The 16,821-nt window shown below is 35.4% G+C and overlaps 1 protein-coding gene across 1 annotated transcript; it reads left to right on the top strand.

Annotated features, from left to right (window-relative positions):
- The first annotated feature begins 6,545 nt into the window (after nucleotides 1–6,545).
- Nucleotides 6,546–15,702, top strand: LOC126740555 (transmembrane protein 248-like). The gene is made up of 5 exons (XM_050446639.1): nucleotides 6,546–6,833; nucleotides 14,795–14,990; nucleotides 15,048–15,247; nucleotides 15,315–15,440; nucleotides 15,497–15,702. Exons 1-5 carry the CDS (start codon nucleotides 6,675–6,677, stop codon nucleotides 15,635–15,637), a joined length of 822 nt encoding a protein of 273 aa, XP_050302596.1. The 5' UTR covers nucleotides 6,546–6,674; the 3' UTR covers nucleotides 15,638–15,702.
- The last annotated feature ends 1,119 nt before the right edge of the window (nucleotides 15,703–16,821 follow it).

Below are 16,821 nucleotides of genomic sequence, written 5' to 3'. Positions count from 1 at the left end.
CCACCCGAGAAACTAAACACAAGTTTCTCGCATAAAAAACTAAAACAAAATGTTCTTACCAGTCCCTAAGTTAGTCATTATATCGGACAGGTAACTTTATTGCCCTCCCACTACGCGTGACTTTAGCGGTGGCACACTTGATCTGGTCATTCCCATTTTCCGAGAAAGGCACATCATCACTCACTTCCTCATCAGAGGAATCACTGTTACTCGAAGCGGGTGCTCTGCTATTTACACTCCCGATCGCGGATGGCTTCTTAACACTCTTAACAGCCTCCGATGGAACCGCTTGAACTTCTGAGTAGCCAATGCCAGCATCAACGGGTACTCCGGCCTCTTCTAAAGCATAGACCCTTTGCACAGGACGCAGCATCGCTCCATTTACCGTAGAAACGCGCACTAAACGCACAACACCATCCTTACCGGGTAAAAGCTCGGTAATTCGACCAAGTGGCCAGTCAATTCTTTTGCCATGGTCATTACCGACGAGTACAACATCCCCAATTTTAACTTGCCTAGGAGACTTAACACAAGAGATGTTTCGAAGATGTCCAAGGTACTCATTACGAAATCTTGCCCGTAAATCTTCCCGAAGTTTTTGTATTCGCTTTACTTTTCGACACAATGAAGATCGCTCTACAATTTCGCACTCAGGTAACATATCTTCTGACAAGTCGCGTGTAAACATCACAGGAGTAAGAGGTACCAAGTCGTTCGCGTCTTCGGATATATATGTCAAAGGTCGAGAGTTTATTATTTGTTCACAGTCACATATTACCGTAAGTAAGTCCTCATAAGTAAGCGCCGCACGTCCAAGAACTTTTCGCAACAGTCCCTTTAGAATTCCTATAAGCCGCTCCCAAAACCCGCCCCACCAGGCTGCGGTTGGCGGGTTGAAGCGCCACGTTATCCGCTCCACAGCTGCAAATCGTTCCACCTCACTCCACTCTAGTCGTTTAAATAGATTTTCTGTCCCAACAAAGTTGGTACCATTGTCGCTATATACAACCTTTGGCCTTCCTCTTCGAGCGACAAATCTTCTTAAAACTTTCATAAAGCACTCGGTGGATAGTGAAGTAGCTATTTCCAAATGTACCGCTCTATAAATAGCGCACGTGAAAATACATATCCAAACCTTCTCCCCTGTCCTAAGATGCAGAGGGCCAGCGAAATCTACACCAGTGATCTGGAAAGCTGATGCATCATTAACTCGATCTGCAGGAAGAGGTGGAGTCTGGACTTGAATACCCTTGAGTGTGTGCCGCCGACATATTACACATTTTGAAATAACACTTCTAATATATCTCCTTCCACCCAATATCCAATATTTTTCCCTCAACAAACTCAACAAGCCCTGAGCGCCAACGTGACAAGACCTCCTGTGGGTATCAAAAATGAGTCTTTCAGTCACAACATGGCGTGAAGGTAACACTATTGGCCTGCGAAAGTATACAGTGTCTTCCCGATTAGCAACACGTGATCTCAAGCGTATAAGGCCAGAATCATCTTGGTATATGTCCAATGTCTTCAGTCTCTGATCATTCTTCAAAAAACACTCCTGTTGCACAACTTTTAAGACAACAATTTCTGCCCGATCCATCTCTTCAGCTGACAGCTCACCAACACGCTTATCTCCCTGTCGAACATTGTGTGTAAACCTCAATATCCAAGCTATCATCCGAACAGTTTTGATATAGCTTGAGAAATAGGATAAATGCCATTCCTCTGAAGCCTTAGCTGCTTCGGAATTCACCAAGCTAGCTACCACACATTTTTTCTTTTCAGAAAATATTTCTGTCTCATTGTATGTGCCAGTTTCATGGGGCCACAAATCATGATTTTCACGCAGCCAATTGGGACCCTCCCACCATCTCGACTCATATAGCTGTCGAGGTGAACATCCTCTTGAGGGGAGATCTGCAGGATTTTGAGAACCAGGAACGTGGTGCCAGCTGTCTATTGCGGTGGTTTTCCTGATCTCAGTCACTCTATTGCCTACAAACGTGCCCCACTCCTCATCTCTTCTGATCCATGACAACACTGTTGTCGAATCAGTCCAGAAAAAACATTCTATATCAAGTTCAAGAGCTTCTTTTATAGAATTGCACAATCTAGTGCCAATGACTGCTCCCAACAACTCCATTCGAGGTATGGTTACAATTTTCAATGGAGCAACTCGACTTTTAGCAGCCAAAAGAGTAAGATAAACCTTGTCTTGATAGACACACCTTATAAATACGGCAGCGGCATAGGCACTCTTACTTGCGTCGCAGAACGTGTGTAGGCTCATTTCCTTTTCATTACCCGTCCCATTTATCCAACGGGGAACCTGTATATTGAACAGAATGGGTAAGTCTTTAGTCCAATCTCGAAACAACTTCTCAATATCGGGACCAACTTCTGCATCCCATGACAATTTTTCTTTCCAAGTGTTCTGGAGTAACAATTTTGGAATCAACGTAGTCGGGGATGTAAATCCTATGGGATCGAACACTTTTTGAGCTAATGACAACATGATCCTCTTGGTAACAGGTTTATCCAAAAGCGACTCCAAATCTCTAAGACATTCTTTATTTATACCCAAAGTATCAGTGTGTGTATTCCAGACAAGACCTAGGAGAGGTGTGGCTTCAATGGAAGCACCATCACCTACAACTTGTGTAGCATTAGAGAACTCCCACCCTCTTAGTTCAAACTTTGCCTGTGCCAAAATCTTAGTGGACTGACTTATAAAATTCTGCAAAGTTTCAAAATCCGGTACGCTGTTCACACAATTGTCCACATAGAAGCACTTAGCTAAAGTTGTGAGTATGGAACTGTCAAAAACAGAAGTACCTTCATCACACTTTTTTATTTCCAAAGAAAGATGATGTTTGATTGTTGCTGCAAGTAAAAATGGGCTACTTGTCACACCAAAAACAACACGCCTGTGTCGGTACACTATTTCCTTTTCCCGAGAATCAACCCAAATAAACTTTAAAAAATCTCGGTCTGTAGGGTGTACACTTATCTGTAGAAAAGCTTTTTTGACGTCTGAGGTCACTCCAATCTTACTTCGCCTGAATCGTGTTAAAATCTCTGGAATCAGCTCGATAAGGTTAGGACCTTTTTCCAGACACTGGTTTAATGAAACTTTTCCTTTTACTTTTGCACTGGCGTCAAAAACTGGCCTTATTTTGGTTGTGCAGTTGGAACTCGATTTTATTACTGGCCGGTGTGGCAGATAATGGCCCAAGTTGTCATCACTGTCAGGCACAAGCTCTATAACACCTTCTTGAAGCCATTCCTGGAAAATGGTATCATATGACTCATATACATTTTCTGACTTCAATTTCTTAAGAGTTGTTCCAAGTCTCTTCTTTCCTATGGAATGGTTGGTCGGTAGTGGGGGGTGTCCATCCAGCCATGGAAGCCTCACTTCATACCTCCCTTCTTCATTTACTTGAACCGTCTGGTCAAAAAATTCTAAAGCCGCCTTTTCCAAATCCAGCTTACTTTTATTAGCCACGGGGTCAGTGATTCCTAGTACGTCCAGCTCCCATAGATTACTTATACTGGAATCCATCACCATACAATTTAAAAAGCTGTGGGATACATTTTCTTCACCAGGCTCTATTGGCACTTTACCCATAATCGTCCAGCCTAGCAAAGTTTCCATGGCTGTCAGCCCACAGCTGAGTCTTTGTGTGCGACCTGTATATAACTTTCCGGCTACATCAGAACCGATTAACAACTCAATAGTCGCTGACTGTCCCACATCACTAACTTCAATATTTAGGTTTTGCAGCTCATCCATCCACACTCCGGAAAAAACACTGGGAATTTCACTGCAAATCTTAGGCTGGTCTAACACATCAAACCTACACTTAAAACCATTGTCCTGCGACAAATGAATCTCATAAACACTGTGGGACTGCTCTGACAAAAAACCTCCAAATAAGCAGTGCATGATATTTTCCCTCGACTTGGCCACAAGCTGCAACGTCTGCACTGTAGATTTCAAAATGTATGAGCGCTGTGATCCAGTATCAATGAGAGCTCTTACTTCCTTCATGCAATTTTCACCCTTGATTTTCACCCTTAGGGTCTGCAAAAACACATGCTGTCTTTTGGAGTCACTGGTGCAGGAAAGCTGCATTTCAGCAAGATTGTTATTTTCTCTTGGAGTGCTATTTTCACCTGGTTTAGCTGATCTATGGGTTCCTGATTCGGGACACATCAAAACTACATGGGATTTACCACAAATCACACATTTAAGACGAGCATGACACCTGCGAGACTGATGACCAACTTTTAAGCACCTGTAGCATGCCCTTTTTGCAGACAAAATCTCCCTTCTTTTTTCTAAGGAAAAACTCTGCGCCTTGAAGCAACTCGGACTGTCATGATGCCTCTCACAAAAGATACACGTAGCTCGATTGCCATGTCGTAGTTCTAAACTCTGCTCCTGGTTGACAAGATTAGCAGCTGTAGGCAACACACCACGAGAATCAGAACTCCCTGGTTTTCCTTCCCCTTCTCTTGAAGTGAGGCCCCTTGGCTTGTGCAGACCAAATCCCTCCGATGCCATGGAAATCCTCTGCTCATTATCCACCTCATTTCTAAGAAACTTAAGCAAGGCCTTTAATCTATTTTCCAGAGAATTAATACAGGACGCTCCAGACACAGACTCACTTTCATCCGGCTCCTCTTCATTGGAGATTTCTGCACACAGGATACCTGAAGTTCTTTGCCACACTCTCAACAAGTCCTCAGGCAAACAGGACTCAATTAAAGGGTAAAGCATAGAAGAATACTTATCTGGCGTTATGCCCAGGGTTTCCAGAGCTCGCAGCTGGGTTTCAATACTGTCGTACAGAGTTGACACATCAGGCTTGGCTTTGGAGACGGCATTATTCAGTACAAGTTTTAACAGTTCTCTAACATAAACCTCTACCTGAATATCTTCCCTACCAAAACGTGACTTAAGGCTATCGACAATTTTAGAATAATTTTCCCCAGTGGCAGGAAAACTGTTAACGAGGTTTCGGGCTCGGCTATTAGGCACAGTAGCTTGTATTAGATATTCGACTTTATCTGCTGCATCTATGTCTGGATCCTCATCAACTTTTTTAAATTGGGTCCAGAAAGAAAGCCAATCCCTAATGTTACCGTCAAACTGTTTAAACTGTATGGTAGGTAATTTAAACTTTCTCTTACCCAAATAACGTATGTCATAGTCATGTTCGCTCCTGTCTGGAACCTCCTCTTCGTCTCTAGGTACTGCTGACACCCTTTTGGCACTTTTTATGCTCAGTTCCTTGAACCTCCTTTCATAACCATCACAACAATCCCTGTCTGCGGTCAGGTCTGCCTCACTTGTATTTTCATCTAACAGTAGATAAAAGCACTCGGAACTAACAGCCTTTAATTCGTTAAACCTGTCCTTCAGAATGTCGCGACATACCTCTATTGCTTGTGGATCAGTTCCAGGTTGTGTCAAAAGACTATCGAGCTCATTAGCGTATTTTGTAAAGGAGCCACGGACTACGGCACGAACTTTTTTCTTATTATCGAGTCCCGACATTGTCTTTTCGCTTTTTTAATACACGAATTCGGTCAAACCGGCCTCAAAACCGAAACAGCACAAAAACTGAGGCGTAATTCGAATACAAACGGCGACAAAAGACAACTCAGGTTTTCACACTTTACCGGCGTTTCACTACTATTTTCCTCTGCGTCCTGTCACGGTCGCCATAAAAATGTGGGTTCACTACAAACTACCCGTTCAGAAATGAAACTCCACTGAATTAACGCAGAGAAAAAAACTTTTATTTTACCATAAAAAGACGCCGAAAAGAATTTACAGAAAAACATAAACTTAACCTTGCTACTACCTGCCGCAATATTCACACGTGTACTTAACCTATTACTTACAAATTACTTATAGGCCACCCGCAACGCATGACTTTCTAGTCTGTAAATACGCTGTTGCTGGCTTACAAAAAGTATTTAAGTTTAACATTTTGTGGGTTTCAACACTTGTATTACATATTGTACAATACCGCTCATTTTTTTTTGCACTAGGCACTAACCAGTTTTTAAACTCAATTTGCCATTCCTTCATGATATTTTTTTTTTGTTTATTTACTTTAGAGTCTTTTTTTTTAGTTAAGTAATTTAACTCTTAATAGTTTAAGTAAGGATTATTAATTATTGACATAAATGTATTTTATAATTTATTTTTTTTTGTAATGGGGGTTTCCCGTAAAAAAAAAATTCCATACTACTGGAAATTGTTCATAAATTTTTAAAAACTCTATAATTTGATTGTTATTCCATTTAATAGACATTTTGAATTTTCGAACGAAAAATACAAAACATCTTTCAAAAATTCAATACCCTACGAGTAAAGCGATTTAACTAGCCCTGCGTAGTTTGCGCTCGCTAAGCGGGTTCTAACTCGCTCACTCGCTTTAAATTTTACTCGCCGGCGACTGGCTAGTAATCTCGCCCTGTGTAATAGATGCTTAAAGTCCGATTGTTTGGTTAGGATTCTTTTTGACAACTGTCATTGTTTTGTGTTTTATTTATTTGTAAAAATTGTAAACAATGTAGAAATTTGATTTAATTGTTTATTTTTTGTTTTTAATAATTTATTTTATTTTGTAAATGAACCACAATAATTCTTCGATATGGTCTCATCTCCGGTACAAAACATAGGTGACTTCCTAAAAAATCGTCCTCCCTTAGTTTTGTTTCTTTTTTGCTTGGTGGCTCTTGCGGTCTCAACTTTTTATTTTGCTTTTGAAATTGAAAAAGATGGGCCTACCATAGACAGTAATAAGGAACATGTAAGTCAACAATATTATTTTGAAGTATGAATTGAATACCTGCCCTGATCAAAGTTGGGTGCAATAAAAGGCATATGAGAAACAGTCAGCACAGTTCACCTTCCATGATTACCTCTTTACCATTCGGTTTTTATCAGATTTTCAATTTTTAAATTTATTTGTTTTTATTTGGAGGGATCAGTACACCCTGACTCCCTGCCACATTTATTTACAGTAATTTTATAAAAAGAAAAATTATGTACGAACAAATAAAAATATATATATTATTACACTGTATCTATCTTAAATTAACGCCTAGGTGTTCATAACACACCTGTGTGCGCTGTTGTTTCAAAAAAAAAGTTGGTTCTATTTTCCGAATTATAATAAACTTGCTTAACTAACCTTAAAACTATTGTGATAAATCCTGCTCTCGATTTTATATTTTTTGTCCTAGTTTTAAATGAAATATTTTTGTCCTTTTAGTCCTAAACACCTATGTCTCTCAACAATTGCATAACACTTGTTATTACATATTATATACAAGTATAAAAACTAACTATCCTACATTAGAAAACAGTGGCAAAATCTTGGTAATGGTTATGAACATACTTATTGCATTCCTTGCTAAATTTTGATTTATTTTTTAATTTTTTTAATGTGCAAGGCAGAAGATTATAGGTTTTTGGTGCTAAATTTTTGGAAGAGTTATTTTTGATATAAATAACTCTTCCAAAAATAGCCTTTTATTGTGTTCAATCGTCAACGGTCGAGTTTAGGTATAGGACATGGTACATGAAATGTACTTAGAATTTGATGTAAAACCTAAATCTAAAATAAAAAATAGGTGTTTACATTTAAAAAAATTACGTTGATGACCGTAACTTATTTTTGGGCTACCCTGTATACATAAAATTATAGTAAGAAAACCCGCAGTTAAAAATAAAAATCGACATGTCCGAGCGTTTTTTTTTTTAACATACCCCTGAATTTTAAATGAATTTATTCCAACCTTTACGTTCGCACTGTATAATCCTCCCCATACTAAAATACCATATCTTAAAATTGACTCAGTGAATGATTTATTAATTATAATAAGTTCCTTAATATTTAGAAACGTTCTAAGTATATAAAATTTATAAATCAATTTTTTTAGTTTATTTGCCAGATAATCTGCATGTACATGCCATTTAAGATTCTGATCCACATATATCCCGAGATACTTAGTATGAGCTGTTTCCTTATATCTATCAATAGAAAACTGAGAAAAATTGGGTCTATTTGCTGCAGTTAGTAAAAAGGCAATGTAGTTGGTTTTGGTGACATTTAGACTTAGCTTAAATGTTTCCAGCCAATTTTTTACTTGATTAAGGCCTTCTATGGCATACTGCTTTGTTTGATCCCAGTTTGTACCATTAAAAAGTAATGCTGTGTCGTCTGTGTATGAAATAATTTCTCCATTATTAAGTTTTGTTTTAAGGAGAGAGTTTAAGTAAATTATAAACAGAACCGGGCCTAACACTGTGCCTTGCGGGACTCCTATCTGTATTACCTCTTCTTTGCTTAAAGTATTATTTATTTTAACAACTTGTCGTCTATTTTTTAAGTAATTCTTCATTAGAGTTATTGCAGTACCTCTTACCCCATAATGTTCCAAAACTTCAAACAGTTTGTTATGTGGAACAGTATCAAATGCCTTAGCGAGATCTATGAAAACACCAAGGCACTTTCTGCTCTGGTTAAGATTAGTGACTGCTGAAGTGAGTTTGTGAAATGCATCGGAAGTACTACAACCTGGTAAAAACCCATATTGATTTTCAGCCAAAATGTTATTAGTGACAAAGAAGCTCAATAATCTGTCTTTCAGACTTTTTTCAAATATTTTTGCAAAGCAAGTTATTAAGCTTATCGGCCGGTAATTACTGACAACATTTTTGGGTCCTGATTTATGAATCGGAGTGACAACCGTTAATTTAAAGCTTGAAGGTATATGTCCAGTCTTATAGATTTGATTTATGATGTGAATAAGTGGCTCTAGAATTTCTATGTGTGTTTGTTTAATCAGATTAGCCGATATACCATCAAAACCTGGGGAACTTTTATTTTTAAGGTTGTTAATGTGTTTTATTAGTTCATTATGGGTAATAGGTGTCAAATATATAGATTGTGTAATAGGGTTCTCCAGGCTATGTGGGTTGTGAGGTTGTGGGATTTTTTCTGCCATCCAATATTTGTGTAATATTGATTACAAAAGTCAGCCATTTGATGTTCATCTTGGAAGTTTTCCCCATTTTCATTTTTTATTTTAATGTGAAGTTTTTCTGTCTGTTTTTGATTCGTTGCATCTCTTATTACTTCATACACTTTCTTCATATTATCTTTTTTTTTATTAATCTCATTTCTATAATAATTTCTTTTTTGAATTGATATAATTTTATTTAAATGGTTTCTATAATTTTTATATTCATTTTCTAGTTCTACATTATAATTTTTTAATAGTTTTCGTTTTAGTTTGTCCCTATGTTTGATTGAGGCTATTATACCATTGGTAATCCATTTTTTAATTTTTCTGTATTTCTTGTAATATAAAGAGTGGCTTTCGGAGCTTTTTATATGCTTTGTATAGATTTCAAAAAAAGTGCTCATTGCTTGGTCAGGATTGTCTATTTCTTTTATTAACGTCCAGTCTTGTTCATTTAACAGTCTTTTAAGATTATGTATGTCTATTGATTTTTTATTAGATTTTGTTTTTTGGGTGACAGCTCGGAAACTTTTATCTTTAAAGGCAACATTTATCATAACTGGAAAATGATCTGTTAGACAGCTATCTAAAACAAATGATTTAAACTCTGCGGAAGAAATATTTTTACATTTTAAGAAAATGTGATCTAAATTAGTTTTGGTGTCTGGTCGTGTAATTGAATTTATATAAGATAAATAGCCCGATTGTGACATTACAGTTGAATACTTAATAACATAATTATCTTCAAGATTTAATAGATCTATATTAACGTCCCCAGTAAATATTTCTAGTTGTTGATTATTGTTATTTAAACTTAAGAATTCTTCCACATCCTGAATAAAAAGATCTTTTGGAATAGGAGGTGGCTTATACACGGCTGTAACTCCCACAGTAATATCCTTGATACCATTTAACATTGTATTATTTTTATTTTATTGATTTTCCAACAAGCATAGGGAATGTTATAACTAATTATAGTGCCTATGCCTAATTATAATAAATATAAATCTTAATACAAGTGGTATTAAGATTTTTTATAACTTCTTTAACTAGTGTAATGAAAATAAAACTAAATAGAATGGCAAATATTACAGGTCATCAGAGTCCTGGCCTTTTTTATATGATTATATGACTCCAGATTAGTCCAGATCTAATTGAACAAGCGAGCACAATATTTTGATCATAGTTAAATGAAATAAGTAAACATATTGAGTGGATTTCAAGTTTTTGGTATAGAAACAGGTAGTTAGACTGACATTTTGACTGACATTTTGACTGACCGTTATCAAGTGTAAACTGATCAAAAAACTTATCCAGAAAACTATCCAGAGGTCGAAGGTGAAGGAAACCAGAACCAAGCAAGAGGATGAATGAACTGGGCTTCTCGCAATCCTCTATATAAAAGAAAGGACATCTAAGAAAATTCAATGAATTGCTAAGAAGTTTAATCTAAAAACCGCCTTTAGATCTGCCAATACAATAAGATGATCTGTTTCCAAAACAAAGCCAGAATCTAGAGCAGACACCAAAAACTGCATCTACCAGATCCCTTGTGAGTGTGGGGACTCATATGTTGGCGAAACCAAAAGACCTTTGGCAGTTAGGACCAAGGAACATCGCAAATGGACAACCACTGAAGAAGTAGCCAGATCAGGCATTGCTGAACATGCTTGAACAAATGGCCATAACATTCACTGGTCTGGGACAAAAATCCTAAGGAAGGAATCACACTGGCTAAAAAGGAAATTTCTGGAAGCTGCCTACATAACGCAAAACCAGGGCGTCTTCAGCCAACCCAGTGTGGATGTTCACAACATATGGATCCCTGTTCTAGCACACGCTCTCTTCACGCATCATCAGAATTCACGCCTCATTGATCTCATCAATCATATATAAGCCTGCAGAATAGGAAATTGCTATAGTTTACACTTGATAACGGTCGAAGATACTTACCGACCGAAACGTCGTGTTGTACGAAAACAAAGACAATGTTAGTCCGACTACCTGTTTCTACATTACCATTGTCTACCACTTTTAAAAACATCGTTTTTGGTAGTCTCTTAACTACATATATCAATTGCACTTTTTCCTTTGGTTTCATATGGTAAAAATAAGAATAAACCTTAGCTTACCCAGGGTATACATATCAAAGTCATAATTTAAAATGTTGTTAACCTACTTTAAAAAAAATGTAATTCAGGCGAACAATAATTTAATTACCAATTATGTTATAAGATAATAACTATAAGAGGATATATAAAAATGTTGCTTAGGGCACAAAAAGGATGCACAAAATCTGCTATACAATAAGTCAACAAATAAAAGTAAAATAGTGTGGAATATTATTTCTGAATCTTTGAAAAATAAATCAATGGCAAATTTTTCTAGTATGTGCTTAAATGATAAAATTATTACTAATACAGAGGAAATGCATATTAGATTTTTTATTTATTTGACATACTCAGGTTCAGAATTATGAACTCTAAATGGTATGATTACATTAAGACCCCAAAAAAAATATCATACAAACAAAAATACTAAAGGCATTACAGTACATAATTGGTGATCAAATAAAACAAAAAGTATAGACAAGCATAAATATACACATAGTCAATAAATTCATTCAGTTCTGGTTGAAAATTAAGAGGAGGAGAAAATATATCATATTTCTTTGCCCAGTAAGAAATTCTTTTGAAAGATCACTGTTTTTCATCAATTTTTGCATTTTTCTCAAGAAATACCAAACTTTCACACTTAAACGGTAATAGAGCGCAAGTTACAATAATTAGTATCGAAGTTTCAAAGTTTATTTTGTTTTGTCTAATGTATATTAATAAAAATACGATCGATTTCAAGCTTCTATGTAAACTTATCGAAAAAATAGAGACATTGAAACGCCCTTTATTTTTAGATATCACTCATGCCGATACCTGGCCAATTCTCAGAATTATGGCCTCTTTTGTGCGGCAGGTCATGTAAACAAAAATTATTAGACTGAGACCTCTCATAAGCCTACTAAGCATTAGAGCCCCGATTGTGGGGTTATTTTAGGTTTTAATGTTAAATAAAACACAATTTTGTTTAAACTATTTATTGTTCATGTTCAAAATGCAATCCATTATTTGTAATACAGGCACGAGCCCTTTTTGTTACTTCGGTGGTGGTTATTCTTATGGTCATATCTTCTTTCATCCTGTCAAATGCTTCATTTATTTTGCGAATCAACTCTTCTTTTGTTCTTCTTTCGGTGGTATATACAAGCTCCTTTGCCCGGCCCCATATGAAAAAATCCAACGGAGTTAGGTCAGGCGATCGAGGAGGCCAAGGAAAGGTTCCGCCTCTACCGATCCAACCGTCCGGAAAGCAGTCGTCTAAGTAATTCCTGACAGCCAAGGACTAACCATCTTGCTGAACGATTATTGGTCTTTCTCGTTCCAATAATCCAGCTTCGTCTAGAAGAACGGGGATATCATTTTGTAGGAAATCTAAATAGTTGGCACCATTTAAATTTTCTGGTAGAAAATGTGGCCCAATAATAGTCCTGCCTATTAGTGTGGCCCACACATTGACCGAAAATCTGTTCTGAAATTATTTTTGATTTTTTTTTCCACTGCGGATTTGCATCTTTGGCAGCCCATTCGTGGAGGTTGTGGAAGATGGTAATACCCTCCCTGGAAAAATTGGACTCGTCTGTCCACAAGGTACTTCTTAAGAATAACGGGTCCTCGATGTCCATGTTCAATAAAAAGCGGCAGAACTGAATTCGTCTTGCAGGGTCTTCTTCTTGTAAGCCCTGCACCCCCGTACCATGAAAGCGATACTGTCCATCTTTCTTCATGGTCGTCCACACCTTCCATCTAGAAAGGCCAAGGTCTTCAGCTACTTTTCTGACGTTTGCAGTAGGGTCTGCGGTAAAAGCTTCCAGTATTTGCTCCTCAATCTCTACATTGTTATGGACAGGGTTGACTCCACGTGCCGGATTATTCCCAATGCCAACTTCAGTAAGACGGCGAAAGGTGTTTTGAAACACCCTGAAGTTTGGTAACCTCCAATCTGGATAACGTTCCCACATGTTTTTATTTATTAAGCGAGTACCTAACTTGTAACCCCCACCCCAAAGTACCTACTAGGTACCCCTTCCCCTACAGTATCTACTATTAGGTACCTCTGCTTAATTTTGTTTTTATTACTTTTTATTTACCTGAATATTTACATGTACTGTCCCATAATAGAAAACCAATCCAGTAAGTTTTGTTTACTTGACCTGCCGCACAAAAGAGGCCATAATTTTGAAAATTGGCCAGGCATCGGCATGAGTGATATCTTAAAATAAAGGGCAGAAGCTAGGCATATTTTTAGAGAGGTTTGAACGACGAAAGCATTTTCATAACAATTATTTAAACATAAAACAAAGCATTTTTATTTTAACTCCATATTTATTTTTTACGTTTCAATATCTCTATTTTTTCTAATAAGTTTACACAGAAGCTTGAAATTGATCGTATTTTTATTAATACACATTAGACAAAACAAAATAAACTTTGAAACTCCGATACTAATTGTAACTTGCGCTCTATTACCGTTTAAGTGTGAAATTTTGGTATTTCTTGAGAAAAATACAAAAATTGCCATAAAAAATTTATAAACAAATTTCGACCTACACATATTTAGCTTAAAATGTTTGAAATTAGGTCAGCTATCACCCCCTTAAAGGATTGCATCTAGCTTCCGGACAGCCTTTATATAATTTTATCAAATTTTAATAAACAAACTGTGTTATTAGATTAGATATTAATCACAAAACCAGATGTTATTCATGCATATTATTTTGAAAAACTATGATTTTTTAAACAATTTATTACTGGTAAGTTGTGTGGTCTGGGTGGAGGGGAGGTCAGGTTAGGGGGTAAGAGTAGGGGGTAATGAAAAACGGTTTCTTTGCAGAAAATAATTGCCTGAAAGAAAAATGCTTTTAAAGAAAATTATAGGTGGTAAAAAATATATAGATTTTGTATCTATACTTTTCTCACATAACCTTAAGGTTTTCGAGTAAAACGTGAAAAAACCCTAAGTATTTTATTTTTCGGAAACAAGACGTATCGCTATGAAAATTGCAGTAGTTGTGTAATTTTTTATCGCAGATAAGTAAAAATTTAGTTTTTTAAGAGAAGTCAATTAGTTTTGAAGAAATTTAAGTTTTTTTCAAACTCTTCATTATCTAGGTTCAAAAATACAGTTTTTAAGTTAAAACTATTGCTATATTTATCAACCATATATGGTCAAAGTATATTTATTAAACTGTGGAATATATTTTAAAAAAAATTTAAAAAAATGACACGGGACTTACATATCTAGTTTTTAAACTCGATTACTACACCTCAAATATGTGATAAAATGCCCTCGATATCATATGTATGCCACTCTCTAATCATATATCTTATAGTGTAATATCATACACAGGAAAATCTAGAAAAAAATAGGAAATGCATTAATGCATATGAAATACAATAATTTTACCAAATAAGATATAGAAATAAAAAAAACTCAAGATTGGCAGTTGGGACCCACTTGTTGTTGTTAAGATATTATTTAAGATTTTGTACCTCCTTAACTACAATTTCAGACATATTGCTGCCTACAGCCTTATTTGGGGCAGCTATTTAGTCAATAAGAATTTCAAAATTTGTTATAAATAATCATAGAGGAATTTCTGACACATTACTTTTAATGATTTTTTAAGGACTGGATGAAAATGCTCAAACACTTTAACATGTTAGACTACTGTGTTAACTCCTCATCTTGGACAAATGAAATACTTGTCAGAGAAGAAGAGGAGCAGTTTAAGACTGAAGTATCAGTACTTACCTCTGTAACTGTTGAAGACAATAATATGTTAAAACCATACTCTGCAGTGTATGGATCCTTAACATTGGATGGTAAGCACTGAATGTTTTAAGGCAAATTATGGAATTCTTTCGAAAATATATTCTTAGGGTGGTATTCTACAACTTGTGATGATTCTACCATTCAGCCAAAGCAAGTGGGAATCTTTTTTGATGTACCTTTAACAAATTTAGTTACGAATGGGTCCATAGATATTTGTGTTACTATTAAAGGTCCAGCTGAGTTTTTGCCAAAGTTAAAAGAGCCATTATGCAAACCAGCAGAATCCACTAAAATTACTGGAGCAAAGGTATATTTTTGTTCTGTTTTTTTGAGAATTCTACTTTGATTAATTGCATATTCATATTATATTTTAGGCTGTTAAAGGATATATATCTTCAAAGTTACCCAGAATTGTTGATCCAAAATTTTGTAAAAAAGAACATGTCATTAAATTAAGCTTTGATCTAACACAACCTGGAATCATGAATTACTTAAGTGATGTGAGTAGCAGCATATATGTCACATTATCAAGCGTTTTTAATATTTTTTATTATAGGATATCAGGATACAGATCTACATGCATTTGATGTGGTTTAGTTATTTTGTTGTATTCATCATTTTTGTGATTTTGTTGTACTTCCTCATCAAGAAATCAGATTATCTGGATAAAAAGGAACAAAGTGAAAGATTTCTTTAGTTGAGAAATTCTAATTTATATTATTGTTACTTTGAAATATTTAATATAGTGCATTCTTACTTAGACGTTATAATATGTTACTATTGTTAATTATCATCACATTTATTTCTTTTTGATACAATGGGAACATAAATTTGTATTATAATTATTAAAGACTAACAAAAATGACATGCAAATCTTGAATTACCTACTACCCACATAGCAAACATATATTTTATGTAAATGCTATGTATATTCATAATATCCTGACGTATATACATACAATGTCTATTTTCAATTCTCTGTTTATTTTATGGATATGAAATAAATATCCATTTGTCACACACTAGGTAATACATGGAATATACTATTAGTACGTACAGTGTATATCCTGAATATACTAGATATTGAAACTATATCCGAGGGTTACATTCAATAGATGTCCCATAAACATCTATTATATTCTATGTATCTGTTACATGTATCTTTATAGAATATACAAATACATTTTTATTATTCCAGGATATATAACAAATATTTGTTGGTGGAATAGAAGTCCATATTTTGTAGGAGAATGTGTATATAAAGATTACAAAATGGGGAAGACTTTATCTCCAAGAAAAATGCATGTAGGTCACTTAGGTAAATATATTATGCATTTCGGCTGCGTCAGATCAGCCATCATCAGATACTAAAATGAAATACAGGTAATTCAAGACAATTTTATAAAAGGAGCTTCTTCGCTATAAGCTCCGGTATAAAGTAACGTACAAAATATGTCACATCCAAAATGAAGTCCTAAATAAAGGCTTAAACGGAATTGAAAAACGCTTCTGGAGGACGTCAAATATTTACATAGAATGACGTTTAAAGACTAATTTAGGTCATTTAAAATGACCTAGTAAAATAGTAAGTAACGTTAAGGTCTTAAAATAGTTTTTTAGGACTTGAATATCGAGAAAAAATATTTTTACTTAAATTCCAAATATATATTTATTTATTCATTTATAGTATAACAAAATAAAACAGATATTCGTTGGTCAAGGAAACCCTAAAAAAGGAGGAAGGAGAACAGGAGGAAACATTCGGCACAAAAATACTGACAACTTTTAATTTTAATAAATAAAAGTTCGCGGCCATAAAATATGCCATGTTTTTCTGTAATTTTTTTTATCCATAAACAAGATTAGATCAAGATGTAAACG

Source organism: Anthonomus grandis, chromosome 9 (assembly GCF_022605725.1).
Source record: "Anthonomus grandis grandis chromosome 9, icAntGran1.3, whole genome shotgun sequence".
NCBI classification, from domain to species: Eukaryota; Metazoa; Arthropoda; class Insecta; order Coleoptera; family Curculionidae; genus Anthonomus; species Anthonomus grandis.
The sequence above is the reverse complement of the archived record's forward strand: the minus strand, read 5'-3'. Positions and strand labels throughout refer to the sequence as shown.

Coding starts and splice junctions, on each gene's coding strand:
- LOC126740555 (XM_050446639.1), top strand. CDS start 6,675: ATGGTCTCATCTCCGGTACAAAACATAGGTGACTTCCTAAAAAATCGT. Junction 14,991..15,047: donor TGGATCCTTAACATTGGATG/GTAAGCACTGAA, acceptor ATATATTCTTAG/GGTGGTATTCTACAACTTGT. Junction 15,441..15,496: donor TCATGAATTACTTAAGTGAT/GTGAGTAGCAGC, acceptor TTTTTATTATAG/GATATCAGGATACAGATCTA.